At 36.8% G+C, this 16,447-nt stretch overlaps 1 protein-coding gene across 1 annotated transcript in view; it reads left to right on the top strand.

Moving 5' to 3' along the window:
* Positions 1-16,058, top strand: part of LOC113059381 (E3 ubiquitin-protein ligase UBR5-like) — a 49,062-nt gene extending 33,004 nt beyond the window's left edge. The window contains exons 41-58 of the mRNA XM_026227846.1: positions 4,823-5,056; positions 5,148-5,221; positions 5,306-5,478; positions 5,565-5,678; positions 6,427-6,644; positions 6,724-6,844; positions 6,934-7,279; positions 7,514-7,601; positions 8,645-8,789; positions 8,875-9,005; positions 11,584-11,644; positions 11,760-11,941; positions 12,018-12,102; positions 13,179-13,334; positions 13,418-13,531; positions 13,794-13,938; positions 15,237-15,322; positions 15,400-16,058. Of these exons, the coding sequence (XP_026083631.1) occupies positions 4,823-5,056; positions 5,148-5,221; positions 5,306-5,478; positions 5,565-5,678; positions 6,427-6,644; positions 6,724-6,844; positions 6,934-7,279; positions 7,514-7,601; positions 8,645-8,789; positions 8,875-9,005; positions 11,584-11,644; positions 11,760-11,941; positions 12,018-12,102; positions 13,179-13,334; positions 13,418-13,531; positions 13,794-13,938; positions 15,237-15,322; positions 15,400-15,612 (2,686 nt within the window). The 3' untranslated portion in view covers positions 15,613-16,058. The remainder of the gene's footprint in view (positions 1-4,822; positions 5,057-5,147; positions 5,222-5,305; positions 5,479-5,564; positions 5,679-6,426; positions 6,645-6,723; positions 6,845-6,933; positions 7,280-7,513; positions 7,602-8,644; positions 8,790-8,874; positions 9,006-11,583; positions 11,645-11,759; positions 11,942-12,017; positions 12,103-13,178; positions 13,335-13,417; positions 13,532-13,793; positions 13,939-15,236; positions 15,323-15,399) is intronic.
* The last annotated feature ends 389 nt before the right edge of the window (positions 16,059-16,447 follow it).

The raw sequence follows: 16,447 nt of genomic DNA, 5'->3' as shown, positions 1-16,447 counted from the left end.
GGGTCTTTAATCTAGATTTAAACTGCAAGAGTGTGTCTGCCTCCCGAACAATGTTAGGTAGGTTATTCCAGAGTTTAGGCGCCAAATAGGAAAAGGATCTGCCGCCCGCAGTTGATTTTGATATTCTAGGTATTATCAAATTGCCTGAGTTTTGAGAACGTAGCGGACGTAGAGGAGTATAATGTAAAAGGAGCTCATTCAAATACTGAGGTGCTAAACCATTCAGGGCTTTATAAGTAATAAGCAATATTTTAAAATCTATACGATGTTTGATAGGGAGCCAGTGCAGTGTGGACAGGACCGGGCTAATATGGTCATACTTCCTGGTTCTAGTAAGAACTCTTGCTGCTGCATTTTGGACTAGCTGTAGTTTGTTTACCAAGCGTGCAGAACAACCACCCAATAAAGCATTACAATAGTCTAACCTTGAAGTCATAAATGCATGGATTAACATTTCTGCATTTGACATTGAGAGCATAGGCCGTAATTTAGATATATTTTTGAGATGGAAAAATGCAGTTTTACAAATGCTAGAAACGTGGCTTTCTAAGGAAAGATTGCGATCAAGTAGCACACCTAGGTTCCTAACTGATGACGAAGAATTGACAGAGCAACCATCAAGTCTTAGACAGTGTTCTAGGTTATTACAAGTAGAGTTTTTAGGCCCTATGATTAACACCTCTGTTTTTTCTGAATTTAGCAGTAAGAAATTACTCGTCATCCAATTTTTTATATCGACTATGCATTCCATTAGTTTTTCAAATTGGTGTGTTTCACCGGGCCGCGAAGAAATATAGAGCTGCGTATCATCAGCATAACAGTGAAAGCTAACACCATGTTTCCTGATGATATCTCCCAAGGGTAACATATAAAGCGTGAAGAGTAGCGGCCCTAGTACTGAGCCTTGAGGTACTCCATACTGCACTTGTGATCGATATGATACATCTTCATTCACTGCTACGAACTGATGGCGGTCATATAAGTACGATTTAAACCATGCTAATGCACTTCCACTGATGCCAACAAAGTGTTCAAGTCTATGCAAAAGAATGTTGTGGTCAATTGTGTCAAAAGCAGCACTAAGATCCAATAAAACTAATAGAGAGATACACCCACGATCAGATGATAAGAGCAGATCATTTGTAACTCTAAGGAGAGCAGTTTCAGTACTATGATACGGTCTAAATCCTGACTGGAAATCCTCACATATACCATTTTTCTCTAAGAAGGAATATAATTGTGAGGATACCACCTTTTCTAGTATCTTGGACAGAAAAGGGAGATTCGAGATTGGTCTATAATTAACTAGTTCTCTGGGGTCAAGTTGTGGCTTTTTTATGAGAGGCTTAATAACAGCCAGTTTGAAGGTTTTGGGGACATATCCTAATGACAATGAGGAATTAATAATAGTCAGAAGAGGACCTATGACTTCTGGAAGCATCTCTTTTAAGAGCTTAGATGGTATAGGGTCTAACATACATGTTGTAAGTTTAGATGATTTAACAAGTTTATACAATTCTTCCTCTCCTATAGTAGAGAATGAGTGGAACTGTTCCTCAGGGGGTCTATAGTGCACTGTCTGATGCGAAACTGTAGCTGACGGCTGAATGGTTGCAATTTTATCTCTAATAGTATCGATTTTAGAAGTAAAGTAGTTCATAAAGTCATTACTGCTGTGGTGTTGGGAAATGTCAACACTTGTTGAGGCTTTATTTTTCGTTAATTTAGCCACTGTATTGAATAAATACCTGGGGTTATGTTTGTTTTCTTCTAAAAGAGAAGAAAAGTAATCAGATCTAGCAGTTTTTAATGCTTTTCTGTAGGATATGCTACTTTCCCGCCAAGCAATACGAAATACCTCTAGTTTTGTTTTCCTCCAGCTGCGCTCCATTTTTCGGGCTGCTCTCTTTAGGGTGCGAGTATGCTCATTATACCATGGTGTCAAACTGTTTTCCTTAACCTTTCTTAAGCGTAAAGGAGCAACTGTATTTAAAGTGCTAGAAAAGAGAGAGTCCATAGTTTCTGTTACATAATCAAGTTGTTCTGAGGTTTTGGATTTGCTAAGGAATTCGGATACATCAGGAAGATAACTTAAAAAGCAGTCTTTTGTGGTAGAAGTGATGGTTCTTCGATACTTGTAACAAGAAGTAGAATTTACAATTTTGGCTATATGAAGTTTACACAGAACTAAATAATGATCTGAGATATCATCACTTGGCTGAATAATTTCAACACTATCAACATCAATTCCATGTGACAGTATTAAATCTAGAGTATGATTTCGACAATGAGTAGGTCCTGAAACGTGTTGTCTAACACCAATAGAGTTCAGAATGTCTATAAATGCTGATCCCAATACATCTTTTTCATTATCGACATGGATATTAAAATCACCAACTATTAAGACTTTATCTGCAGCCAGAACTAACTCGGATGTAAAATCACCAAACTCTTTAACAAAGTCTGTATGGTGCCCTGGTGGCCTGTATACAGTAGCCAGTACAAACATAACAGGGGATTTATCATTAACATTGGTTTCTCTGGATAATGTTATATGAAGCACCATTACTTCAAACGAGTTATACTTGAAGCCTGCCCTCTGAGAAATCCTGAAAACGTTATTATAAATTGAAGCAACTCCTCCCCCTTTGCCTTTTAGACGCGGCTCGTGTTTATAACAATAATCTTGGGGGGTGGACTCATTTAAAATAATGTAATCATCAGGTTTTAGCCAGGTTTCTGTCAAGCAGAGCACATCTATATTATGATCAGTTATCATATTATTTACAAAAAGTGTTTTCGTAGAAATGGATCTGATATTCAATAAGCCAATCTTTATCATTTGTTTATCCATATTGCATTTGTTTTTTATTTGTTGAACCTCAATTAAATTGTTAACCTTAACTTGGTTTGGACGTTTTTTGTATTTTCTAGTTCGTGGAACAGACACAGTCTCTATAGTGTGATATCTAGGTGAAAGAGTCTCTATGTGCTGAGAATTAACTGACCTCTGTGACGGGAGGCAGCTAGCAGACGGTCGGTTTAGCCAGTCTGTCTGCTTCCTGACCTGGGCCCCAGTTAGTCAAGTATAAACACTAAGACTATGTGCCATATTTCTAGACAGAAGAGTGGCGCCACCCCAGGAGGGATGAAGACCATCTCTTTTAAACAGGTCAGGTCTGCCCCAAAAGCTCGTCCAATTGTCTATATAACCTATGTTATTCTGTGGGCACCACTTAGACATCCAGCCATTGAGTGATGACAATCTGCTATGCATCTCGTCACCACGGTAAGCAGGGAGAGGACCAGAGCATATTACAGTGTCTGACATCGTGCTTGCAAGTTCACACACCTCTTTAAAGTTATTTTTAGTGATCTCCGACTGGCGAAGTCGAACATCATTAGCGCCGGCATGAATAACAATCTTACTGTATTTACGTTTAGCATTAGCCAGCACTTTTAAATTTGCCAAGATGTCAGGCGCTCTGGCTCCCGGTAAACATTTGACTATGGTGGCTGGTGTCTCTATATTCACGTTCCGTACAATAGAATCACCAATAACTAGAGCACTTTCATCAGGTTTCTCAGTGGGTGCATCACTGAGTGGGGAGAACCTGTTTAATGTTTTGATCGGAACAGAAGAGCGGTGTTTTGACCCACGACTACGCTGCCTCACCGTCACCCAGTTGCCCTGCTGCAGGGGCTCTGCTGGAACCGGACAATGTACAGGAGTCCCTGAGCTAGACGCATCCAAAGCCATATCTAGAGCCCTAACATTCTTACTGTCCTCAATTAAAGTTTGGATGCGTGTCTCTAATTCTGAAATCTTCTCTGTCAGCCTAACTGTTTCCCTGCATTTATCACATGTGAATCCCTCATCAGCGACAGAGATAGATAAACTGTACATGTGGCAAGAGGTGCAAATAACAATTGTAGGAGAAGCCATTACTCACCGTGCTTGATGAAATATTCTTACTGCGGTTGTTTGATGAACTTGTGGAAAACTGAGAATGTTGGTAGCCAAACAGTTGACGGTAGCCATTGACTTCCACAGTATGGAGAAAAAAAACACTGTTGAAGTCTATAGCTACCGTCAATTGTTTGGTTACTAACATTTTTCAAAATATCGTCTTTTTTGTTTTCAACAGTAGAAAGAAACTCGTATGGGTTTGGAGCGACATGAGAATGAGTAAACGATGAGTTGTTTTTTTTGTTTTTTTTTTGGGGTGGACTATTCCTTTAAGTCTGTATGAAATAAAAAATGTGAATTTTCTAATTTCTGTGGTTCCCTCGACAAAAACCCAATATAATTTTATAGCTTGTCATTTTGTAGCTTGTGGATTATCTTTTATTTGTATTAATTTTTATTTTTTATTTTATACTTTAAGAAGTTTTATTTTAGTTTTTTAATGCTTTTTTTTCTTTTTTATTTAGTTTTAGTTTAATTTTTAAATTTTTATTATAGTTTTTCTAATTTTTTGGTTTTAGTTTTATATTTGTTTTAGTTTTTAGTTTCCTTTTTTAATTTTTTTAATTCATTTATTTTTTTTTTTCTTTTATTTTTTAATTTTTAATCTTATTTAGTTTTTTAGTTTTTTTTTTGTAATCTGGAGTATTTTATATAGTAGAATAAAATGTGCAATATTTTTGTCATTTAACCGAACACCCATTGACTTCAGTATGATGGAGTCAGAAGTGCTAAAAAGCTAAAGTATGATGCTAATACTTCAGTATAAATGCTAATTTCCTGGTTTTGACCTACAAGCGCATCACTCCTGCAGCTCTCTATTCCCGTATTATAATTTCCCTCTCCGTGTCCCAGGCGTGCTGCAACACTTCTGACGGCTCGTCAGGGGATGATGTCTGCTCGAGGAGACTTCCTGAACTACGCTCTGTCTCTGATGCGTTCCCATAATGACGAGCATTCGGACGTTCTTCCTGTGCTGGATGTGTGTTCGCTCAAACACGTGGCGTACGTCTTCCAGGCCCTCATCTACTGGATTAAAGCCATGAATCTGCAGACGACCCTCGACACCTCTCAGATTGACAGGAAGAGGTGAAAACTCAAATTAATATAACACTCTTTGTCCTGATCTGTTTTATTGTGTATTGTGAGTTCTCTAAACAATGTTCTCTTCCTGTTTCAGGAATCGTGAGCTGCTGGAGCTCGGTCTGGACAACGAGGACTCGGAGCACGAGAACGACGAGGACACCAATCAGAGTGAGTTCAGCACCGATGTTTTAAGAGTCGCCTTTCGAGCCGAAGTGGACCAATCAAACTGCTCTGTTCCTCTGGACTCCTCAGGCTCCTCCCTGCAGGACAAGGACGAGGACTCGCTCCCTGCTGAGACCGGACAGCACCATCCCTTTTTCCGCCGCTCGGACTCCATGACCTTCCTGGGATGCATCCCTCCCAACCCTTTCGAAGTGCCCCTCGCCGAGGCCATTCCTCTGGCGGACCAGCCGCATCTCCTGCAGGTCAGCGCTGTCCTGTCCTTCACTAGAGGGGGTTTGTGATGTCCTTCCTGTCTGTAACACTGCTGTTCGTCCTCTTCCTCTCACAGCCCAATGCTAGGAAGGAGGACTTGTTTGGAAGACCAAGTCAGGGTCTGTATTCATCTTCGTACATGGCCAGTAAAGGCCTGACGGATCTGAGTGTGGACATGAATTGCTTGCAGGTAAACATGACTCTATATTTAATTATTTATTTTTACAATACTGAAAATTGGTGCATTTTTCATAAAGTTATTTTAAGTACATTTAAAAATTTCCAATGCATTTTTAAAATGCCAAATTGTATTGTCATCTTTGTGTGTTTGTGTGTTTAAATGCTTTTTTTTATTTATTCAAATACATGTAAGCCTACCCACTTTTAATTTCATTTAAATTTTGTGTATTTTTGTTTAAGTTTTATGTAGTTTCTGTTTTATTTTGATTAGATTTAGTTTAGTTTTAAATGTTTTATAGCTTTTTTATATTTTATTTAATTTTTATATGTAGTTTTATTTTAAATAATGCATTTACAATTTCTTTTTGATATTTGAATATAATATATAATTATTTAAAATGTATTTTAAATAGGTCTTTATGTAAACATTTATATAAAACATTTTTCATATTTTAGTTTTACATGTAGTTTTATTTTAAATAAAAATGCATTTAAATAAAAAAAGTATATTTGAAAAAAGTTATTTTTATTTATATATATATATATATATATAAAATATTTAAAAATTTTTTTATATATATATATTTTTAAATGCATAAAATATATATATATATATTTTAAATCTGTCTTCATGTTAACATTATATAAAAAATTCTACAAAACATTTCTCAGTGCAGTAAGAAATGCAGTTCTCAAAAACAGTGAGAAGTAAAACAATATTTTTTACAATATTTTACTACGGGTAATTCTCATCCCAGATTCTACCCACAAAGATGTCGTATTCGGCGAACATGAAGAACGTGATGAGGATGGAGTCTCGTCAGAGGGTCGGCGAGGGGCAGACGGCCGCGGAGCAGGACATGGACGCGTCTAAACCCGGCCCTTCGCCTCATGATCTGGCGGCTCAGTTAAAGAGCAGCCTGCTCGCAGAGATCGGTTTGACCGAGAGCGACGGCCCGCCGCTTCCCACGTTCATGTGAGTCCACACACTCACAGATTCAATAAGAAAGCTGCCAATGACTTCTTTAGTGACACATCTGGTCGGTCTCCTCCAGTCCTCACTGCAGCTTCATGGGGATGGTGATCTCTCACGACATGCTGCTCGGCCGCTGGCGGCTTTCCCTGGAGCTGTTCGGACGCGTCTTCATGGAGGACGTCGGAGCAGAACCGGGATCTGTGAGTACGGCTCATTCCTGCGCTGCCGGTCAAGCTGTTTTGTTCCCAGCGTTAAACCTCTGCTTTGCTCGGGTGGTGGGGGGGGACAGATCCTGACTGAACTGGGGGGTTTCGAGGTGAAGGAGTCGAAGTTTCGGCGTGAGATGGAGAAGCTGAGGAACCTGCAGTCTCGTGATCTGGCTCTGGAGGTGGACCGTGACCGAGAGCAGCTCATCCAGCAGACCATGCGGCAGATCAACGCTCACTTCGGCCGCCGCTGCACCACCACACCGATGGCAGTGCACCGCGTCAAAGTGACCTTCAAGGATGAACCTGGAGAGGGCAGCGGAGTGGCACGGAGCTTTTACACGGCCATCGCACAGGCCTTCCTCTCCAACGACAAGCTGCCCAACCTGGACTGTGTTCAGAGCGTCAGCAAGGGAATGCAGGCTAGCAGTGAGTATTTGTGTTAGTTACTGATTTTAGCCCTTTTTAGAATTTTTTTTTTTTTTTTTTTAAGCATAATTTGATGTTTTTCATCCTCGATGCCTTTTATTTTTTATTTTTCTGATTTGTTCAAATTTTTAAGTATTTTTTTTTTTTCAGTGTATATAATATTTTTTGGCTCTGCGAGTGATATGTGTGTGTGTGTGTGTGTGTGTGTGTGTGTGTGTGTGTGTGTGTGTGCAGATCTCATGCAGCGTCTGAGGAACAGAGACCGTGAGCGTGAGAGGAGGAGCGGAGGACTGAGAGCTGCATCCAGACGAGACCGTGACAGGTATACCTTTTTTTTAATATATAAAACCATTGTTTATAATTATTTGATACTGAAGATAATCTCTTATGATATATTGATGTATTTTCTGGTGGAATAAATGTAAGTAATATTAATGTTTTTTTGAAATAATACTATTTAAAAATATTTAATTATGTAAAATTAATGAAACTTTTATTATATATTCATGTATTTTCTGGAAATTTATATTTTCTTCAAAAAATAAAATTCAGCAATATCTTAATTTAAGATGATTATTATTTTTATATATATATATATATATATATATTTTTTAGATCATCTTTCATGAATACATTGAAGCTATATTTTATGGAGATTTTTAAAAACACTATTATTAAAAATTATTATTTCATGTTATTTTGTTTTATAAGATCATCTTTTTATGATATATCCATGTATTTTCTGGCAAAGAAAATGTAATCAGTGATGTTTTTTTAAATGCAATTATTTTAAATTATTATTTAAAAAAAAAAAAAGAATCTTTTTGGATATATTCATGTATATTCTGGGAAAATAAATGTAAACAGTATTATTAATTGTTAGGTATTTTTTTTGTTGTTTAAATGCATTTATTTAAAAGTATAATTAAAAATAAAATAACCTTTTATGAAATTTTTTTTTTTTTTGAGCAATACTATTAATTTTGTTGGGATTCATTTTTTTATTATGTAAAATTTAATAGAATACAAAAAGATTATAAACCTAGATTTTTATTTTATCTGTTTTCTTTTCATTTATTATACAATAAACAAAAGCAAAAAAAAAAACCCTTGCTCTATTCTTTTTCTATTCTGTTTTCTTTTTATTCATTATATTATTTAAAAGCCCTTGCTACGTGTTCTGCGTTTAAGCTAACAGACTTGTTATAGCACTTATATATCATTGCTCTTTTTGTTGTTTTTGATTGCTTCCACTGTCCTCATTTGTAAGTCGCTTTGGATAAAAGCGTCTGCTAAATGACTAATTTTATTTCTATATAATAATTACTGAAGCCCTACTTTAGTTCTTCCACACGGTTCTTGCAGGGACTCGAGGAGACAGCTGTCGATCGACACACGGCCGTTCAGACCTGCATCAGAAGGAAACCCGAGTGATGAACCAGAGCCTCTTCCGGCTCACAGACAAGCTCTAGGAGAGAGACTTTACCCTCGAGTGCACGCCATGCAGCCGGTACACACCAGCACAGCCAGCAGTATTCATGAACACGGGGCTTTGAGAAGCTGATGTAGTGTGTGACCTGTGCTCTTCTCTACAGGCTTTTGCCAGTAAGATCACGGGGATGCTGCTGGAGCTCTCTCCCGCTCAGCTGCTGCTGCTCCTGGCCAGTGAGGACTCGCTCAGAGCCCGTGTGGAAGAAGCCATGGAGCTCCTCATCACTCACGGAAGGTCAGTCATCTCACCACACCTGTCAGGAGCATGTGCCGCTCAGATTTCACACAAAAACCACAGAATTTTTTTTTTCTTCTGGTGTTTTTTAAATATTTTTTTACAGCATCTGAAAAAAAAAAAAAAAAATATATATATATATATATATATATATATATATATAAAATGAGTTACATTTTTTAATGATTAAATACTATAATATTAATATATACTATAATATCATTAAAATAAATTGCATATATACATATATATATATATATACAGTCTTGTTCAAAATAATAGCAGTACAATGTGACTAACCAGAATAATCAAGGTTTTTCGTATATTTTTTATTGCTACGTGGCAAACAAGTTACCAGTAGGTTCAGTAGATTCTCAGAAAACAAATGAGACCCAGCATTCATGATATGCACGCTCTTAAGGCTGTGCAATTGGGCAATTAGTTGAATTAGTTGAAAGGTGTGTGTTCAAAAAAATAGCAGTGTGGCATTCAATCACTGAGGTCATCAATTTTGTGAAGAAACAGGTGTGAATCAGGTGGCCCCTATTTAAGGATGAAGCCAACACTTGTTGAACATGCATTTGAAAGCTGAGGAAAATGGGTCGTTCAAGACATTGCTCAGAAGAACAGCGTACTTTGATTAAAAAGTTGATTAGAGAGGGGAAAACCTATAAAGAGGTGCAAAAAATGATAGGCTGTTCAGCTAAAATGATCTCCAATGCCTTAAAATGGAGAGCAAAACCAGAGAGACGTGGAAGAAAACGGAAGACAACCATCAAAATGGATAGAAGAATAACCAGAATGGCAAAGGCTCAGCCAATGATCACCTCCAGGATGATCAAAGACAGTCTGGAGTTACCTGTAAGTACTGTGACAGTTAGAAGACGTCTGTGTGAAGCTAATCTATTTTCAAGAATCCCCCGCAAAGTCCCTCTGTTAAAAAAAAGGCATGTGCAGAAGAGGTTACAATTTGCCAAAGAACACATCAACTGGCCTAAAGAGAAATGGAGGAACATTTTGTGGACTGATGAGAGTAAAATTGTTCTTTTTGGGTCCAAGGGCCACAGGCAGTTTGTGAGACGACCCCCAAACTCTGAATTCAAGCCACAGTACACAGTGAAGACAGTGAAGCATGGAGGTGCAAGCATCATGATATGGGCATGTTTCTCCTACTATGGTGTTGGGCCTATTTATCGCATACCAGGGATCATGGATCAGTTTGCATATGTTAAAATACTTGAAGAGGTCATGTTGCCCTATGCTGAAGAGGACATGCCCTTGAAATGGTTGTTTCAACAAGACAATGACCCAAAACACACTAGTAAACGGGCAAAGTCTTGGTTCCAAACCAACAAAATTAATGTTATGGAGTGGCCAGCCCAATCTCCAGACCTTAATCCAATTGAGAACTTGTGGGGTGATATCAAAAATGCTGTTTCTGAAGCAAAACCAAGAAATGTGAATGAATTGTGGAATGTTGTTAAAGAATCATGGAGTGGAATAACAGCTGAGAGGTGCCACAAGTTGGTTGACTCCATGCCACACAGATGTCAAGCAGTTTTAAAAAACTGTGGTCATACAACTAAATATTAGTTTAGTGATTCACAGGATTGCTAAATCCCAGAAAAAAAAATGTTTGTACAAAATAGTTTTGAGTTTGTACAGTCAAAGGTAGACACTGCTATTTTTTTGAACACACCCCTTTCAACTAATTGCCCAATTGCACAGCCTTAAGAGCGTGCATATCATGAATGCTGGGTCTTGTTTGTTTTCTGACAATCTACTGAACCTACTGGTAACTTGTTTGCCACGTAGCAATAAAAAATATACTAAAAACCTTGATTATTCTGGTTAGTCCCATTGTACTGCTATTATTTTGAACAATACTGTATATATATGTATATATGCAATTTATTTTAATGATATTATAGTATATATTAATATTATAGTATTTAATCATTAAAAAATGTAACTCATTTTATATATATATATATATATATTTTTTTTAATTTAATTAATTTGTAATTATAATAGTTAATAATGTAAATATTTACCACTAATATTTTATAATTGTTAAATAGTGTAATTAAAATCACATAAACATTAAATGCTACTAAATAAGCATATGATATATATTAAATATATACTATAATATCAATAAAATAAATTGCATAATAATGAACCTAATTACTGTTATTTATAGTATTTAATATATTTAGGAATTACATATATAATTATAGTATTTATTAATGTAAATATTTACACATTGTAATATTTTATAATTGTAGAACAGTCTAATTAAAATCACATAATTATTAAATACTATGATTAAATACTATAATATTATTAAATGTATATGAACCCAATTATTTACTGTATTTAATAAGCATATAATTTAACAATTATTAACTAGTATAATTAAAATAAATGAATATCTTAATTTGATACTATAATAAAAAAAAACTTCTGTCTTATTTTTATTATTATTATTTAAAAATGCACTTAATTAAATGTATGCATTTGATTTTGTGATGTTTTTTTTTAAATGCACATGAATGGTCTTCTCTCTCTTGCGCAGGGAGAACGGCGCGGACAGTATCCTGGACCTCGGCCTCCTCGACACTCCTGAGAAAACACAGGTATGTCACATCGAAAACCCGAAGACTCTTCTCTGGTCCGTTTGCATCAGGATGGATTGAGCGTATGATTCTGGACCGTCGATCTTTATGGTCTGATGTAAGTTTGATGTTCCAGCAGCAGGAGAACAGAAAGAGGCACGGTTCGACCCGCAGTGTGGTAGACATGGAGCTGGACGACCCTGATGACGGGGATGATAACGCTCCTCTGTTCTACCAACCGGGAAAGAGGGGTTTCTACTCGCCCCGTCCGGGCAAGAACACGGAGGCCAGGCTCAACTGCTTCCGAAACATCGGCAGGTACGAGAGACGCACTCACCTGAGCATCTGTGTGAGACTGAACCTCAAACTAACGACCGTGACCCTCTGCCTCCAGGATACTTGGCTTGTGTCTGCTCCAGAATGAGCTTTGCCCCATCACCCTCAACAGACACGTCATCAAGGTGCTGCTCGGCAGGAAGGTGAATATCTCGGTGTAATAGAGACAGGATAATCCGCCAATCGCTGAGGTTTGGCTATAAAAAAAATAAATAAAAAAAAATCAAATTCGATTACATTTTTCTGGATTCTGCTTTAATGGTTAAATAAAATTTTACTAAAAGCATGTCTAATTAAACTTGAATATGACGTTTTTAAATTGTGAGTTTCATGATTTTTAATTAACTACACATGCTTTTTGATTACTAAAATGTAATTAAACAATTAAAATGGAAAGATAAAAATTTAATTAAGGGTGGAAAAATATGGGCTGCGATAATATTTTTATTATGCAATTAAAGTTTAACAAAATTGTCCTTTTATGGCTCTATGACATCTTTATTTTAGTGGTACTTTCTTCCCCAAATTTTGTATTTAACCATTAAACTAAAAAATGTAACAAAAAACATAAAACATTTCACAGGGCACAACAATGATATTTTTGTTGTTAAATTTAACAAATTTATTAAAAGTATAAAAAAAGACCTTTTTAGGACACTGTGAAATCATATTATTTTTTTTTATTTTATTTTTTTTTTAACCAAAACATGTTCCGAGTTTAAATTTTTCTGGATACCATTTTAATAAAATTAATAGTAAAAAGGCATGTCTAATTAATTGAAAACAATTTATTCAAAGTGTTAAGTTTCATGATTTCAATTCTTTTTGATAACTAATATTTAATTAAAACATTAAAGTGGAGAACACAGAAGGTGGAAAAGAAATAAAAGCTCTTTTTTTTTTAATGCAAATTAAAAAAAATTTTTTTTTAAAAGGCCCTATGAAATTAATTTTTATTTTTTCCAGAATCTATTTAAATGTTTGTGTTCAGTTTTAATGGAATAATTAAATTCATAATCAAAAAGCATGTCTAATCGGGTACGTTTGTTGTCTGATTTATAATTTAACACAAAATTAAAGATTGAGAAGATTTGAGAAACAATTTGACATTTGAATTGATCTAAAATGAAAATATAAAACTAAAGTTGCTTTTAAACTGTAAATATAATCAGATTGCAGGGAAGTAATACTGAGGCTCGTTCTCTTCTCTTGTCTGCAGGTCAACTGGCACGACTTTGCGTTCTTCGATCCAGTGATGTACGAGAGTTTGCGGCAGCTGATTCGTCACTCTCAGACCGAGGAGGCGGAGGCTGTGTTTGCAGCGATGGACCTGGCCTTCGCCATCGACCTCTGCAAGGAGGAAGGATCTGGACAGGTAACGGCTCCAGCGTCTCTGCGTCAGAGCGTTAGAGCTCTCCGTCTGTGCTCGTGACTGAAGGTTTGCTTCTGCTTCTGCAGGTGGAGCTCCTGTCCGGCGGGGTCAACATGCCTGTGACGCCTCTGAACGTGTACGAGTACGTGAGGAGATACGCAGAGCACCGCATGCTGGTGGTGGCAGAACAGCCTCTGCATGTGAGTAACGTCTCCGAGAGCTGTGCATGCTCTAGAAGGAGCTACAACCGTCCAGATAATCATTTACATTCATGCATCTGACAGATGCGTTTATGCAAGCTGAACAGTTTTTCAGTGCATGCATTCCCTGCCTGTCAAATATTTGTCGAATTTAAAAGAAAAAAACATGAATTTTAGGTGTGCATTAAAGAGGCAGCCTTATCAGTGGTGCATGAGATGCGATGACGATGCAAGTATCAAGATGCAAGATGTTGTTTTGCAGGCCATGCGCAAGGGTCTTCTGGATGTGCTTCCGAAGAACGCTCTGGAGGACCTGACGGCGGAGGACTTCAGGCTGCTGGTCAACGGCTGTGGAGAAGTTAATGTCCAGATGCTCATCAGTTTCACCTCTTTCAATGACGAGTCAGGTACGTGCTTGAATTCAGAATGATTTGATAAAATGTTACAGGGTTTGCACGTATAATCTTTAATCAGTGACCAGGCTTTTAGCCCCCTTTTGATTGACAGGTGATCGGACCAATCACAACACTGAATCACCTCTGCTCAATGGCATGTGAACTGATCATCTCTTTCTTTTTATTACTAGTTATAGCATGAAATAAACATGAATGAACATCTGAGATATGTCGTCTCAACTTTGAAAAGACGACAGGGCTTCATAGTGCACTGACGTTAGTCAAACAGAATGATGGATTCAGTGTTATGATTGGTCCAGTCGCCTGTCAATCAAACTCTTGTCAAAGGGTGAAATCCCTCCCTACACTCCAGAAGCTTTCACTCTGATATACATCACTAAATTGCATCCCGAATTTAAATCAAGATGCATTTACTTGTAATGCAAAATTAAGATATCAAAGTCTTGTTTTCTGAGGAATTGAAAACCAAAACCACATCTTTTCTGTTACTTGAAAAATAATAATTTTTTTCATTGGCTTAATTTGATGTATTAAAATAAATTGGACTGAAAATTTAACTAAAATAAAACTTATATAGACATAAAAAATGTATTAATGACAAGCACACAAAATTGCTCAAACTTAAACAAATTAAAATGAAAACTGAAAATATTAAAATGCTAAACTAATTCAAAATATTCAAAACACATTGGGATAGAAGCTGAGCTTTACTCTCAGATCTTTAATACAATTCTCCAAAATTTCACGCACAATTTTTATAAAAATTTTTTTTTTAAATGTATGGACATTTTAATAAATTTCCCAAGTTTCCCATCTAATATCAAAACAAAAAACTTTTTTTTTTTTTTAGAACGTGACCCCTGGAGCACAATAAAGAACATTGTATGAGTCAAAATTGATTTTTCTTTAATGCCAAAAATCATAAGAATATTAAGTAAAGATCATGTTCCATGAAGATATTTAGTAATGTATCAAAACGTTATTTTTGATTAGTAACATGCATTGCAAAGAACTTCATTTGGACAACTTTAAAGATGATTTTTCTCATTATTTTTTTTTTTTTTCACCCTCAGATTCCAGATTTTGTAATAGTTGTATCTCGACCACATATTGTCCGATCCTAACAAACCATACATCAATGGAAAGATTATTTATCCAGCTTTCAGATGATGCATAAATATCACTTAACTTGTTCTGTGGTCACAAATAAATCTGACGCATTTGTTCGAGGAACGAGGTTTGTGTGCTCTGCTTGATTTGATCCGGTGTGGTTTTGATCGAACTTGCAGGTGAGAATGCAGAGAAGCTGCTGCAGTTCAAGCGCTGGTTCTGGTCCATCGTTGAGAAGATGAGCATGACGGAGCGCCAGGACCTGGTAGGATGTGTCTTCCTTTTCCTCTATTCATTTAAGCCTACAGCAGATGTTAATGCATCGGTGCGTGCCGCCCGCAGGTGTACTTCTGGACGTCCAGCCCGTCTCTGCCGGCCAGTGAAGAAGGCTTCCAGCCCATGCCCTCCATCACCATCCGGCCGCCGGACGACCAGCACCTGCCCACCGCCAACACCTGCATCTCTCGCCTCTACGTGCCACTCTACTCTTCCAAACAGATTCTCAAACAGAAACTTTTACTAGCCATCAAGACCAAGAACTTCGGTTTTGTGTAGTCGAACGAACCCCGTTTAATCGTTGTGTAATATTACTAGTTCCATTTTTGTAGATTTATTTTTTGTCTATACGATTTTATGAAACTTAAAGTGCTGTTGCGTCCCTGGCAGTCTTTGTTTTTGGTCTGCGTTGCAAACGTTGGACGGCCGCTGTCCGAGTATTACGCAGCATTCCTGCATTGGCTTTTGTAAAGTTGAAGCCTGCAGCTCTATTGGCTTGAACTGTAACTTCGGCCTGACTGTAAACTGACCGCCAAACCCTGCCAAAGATGACCGCAGGAATTATTTAAAGAAAAAGCAAGCGTACACTGTGATTGATGATTTTTTCCCCTGCCCTTAACATAGATATTACTATCACTGAGCGTTCACTGCTGCCTTTGTGGAAAGTCATTTTTTCTTGTATAGAGGGAGTAGGGAATTTCAGAAATAAACTTGGATGCAAACTAGTGTTGTCCATCTGCGTCTTTAAGTGCTTCATAGTTAATGCATTGAACAATACATTTTTACAGCATTTATTAACCTTTGATAATGATTTGATAACTGTTTGCATATGCATTTTTTTTTTTTTTATCATTTTCTAGTAACTAGAACTTAATGCACTAAAATCCTGTTTAACTAATAGTTACAATAAGGTTAAATTTAACTTTAATGCATATGGAAGTATTCACAAAATGTTAGTGTATAGACCGTTCAAAGCAGATTTTAAATCTAGAAATTCATTCATAAATCCACATGAACTTGAATTCACGCTGTTGAAATGCAATATGTTAAAATCGTCTTTATTTGGCAATGGCAAAAATACTACGTCTTTGATATAAATATATGCTTCTATCGA

This window comes from Carassius auratus, chromosome 41, assembly GCF_003368295.1.
Source record: "Carassius auratus strain Wakin chromosome 41, ASM336829v1, whole genome shotgun sequence".
In the NCBI taxonomy this organism is placed as follows: domain Eukaryota; kingdom Metazoa; phylum Chordata; class Actinopteri; order Cypriniformes; family Cyprinidae; genus Carassius; species Carassius auratus.
This window is presented reverse-complemented; position numbering and strand designations above follow the sequence as displayed.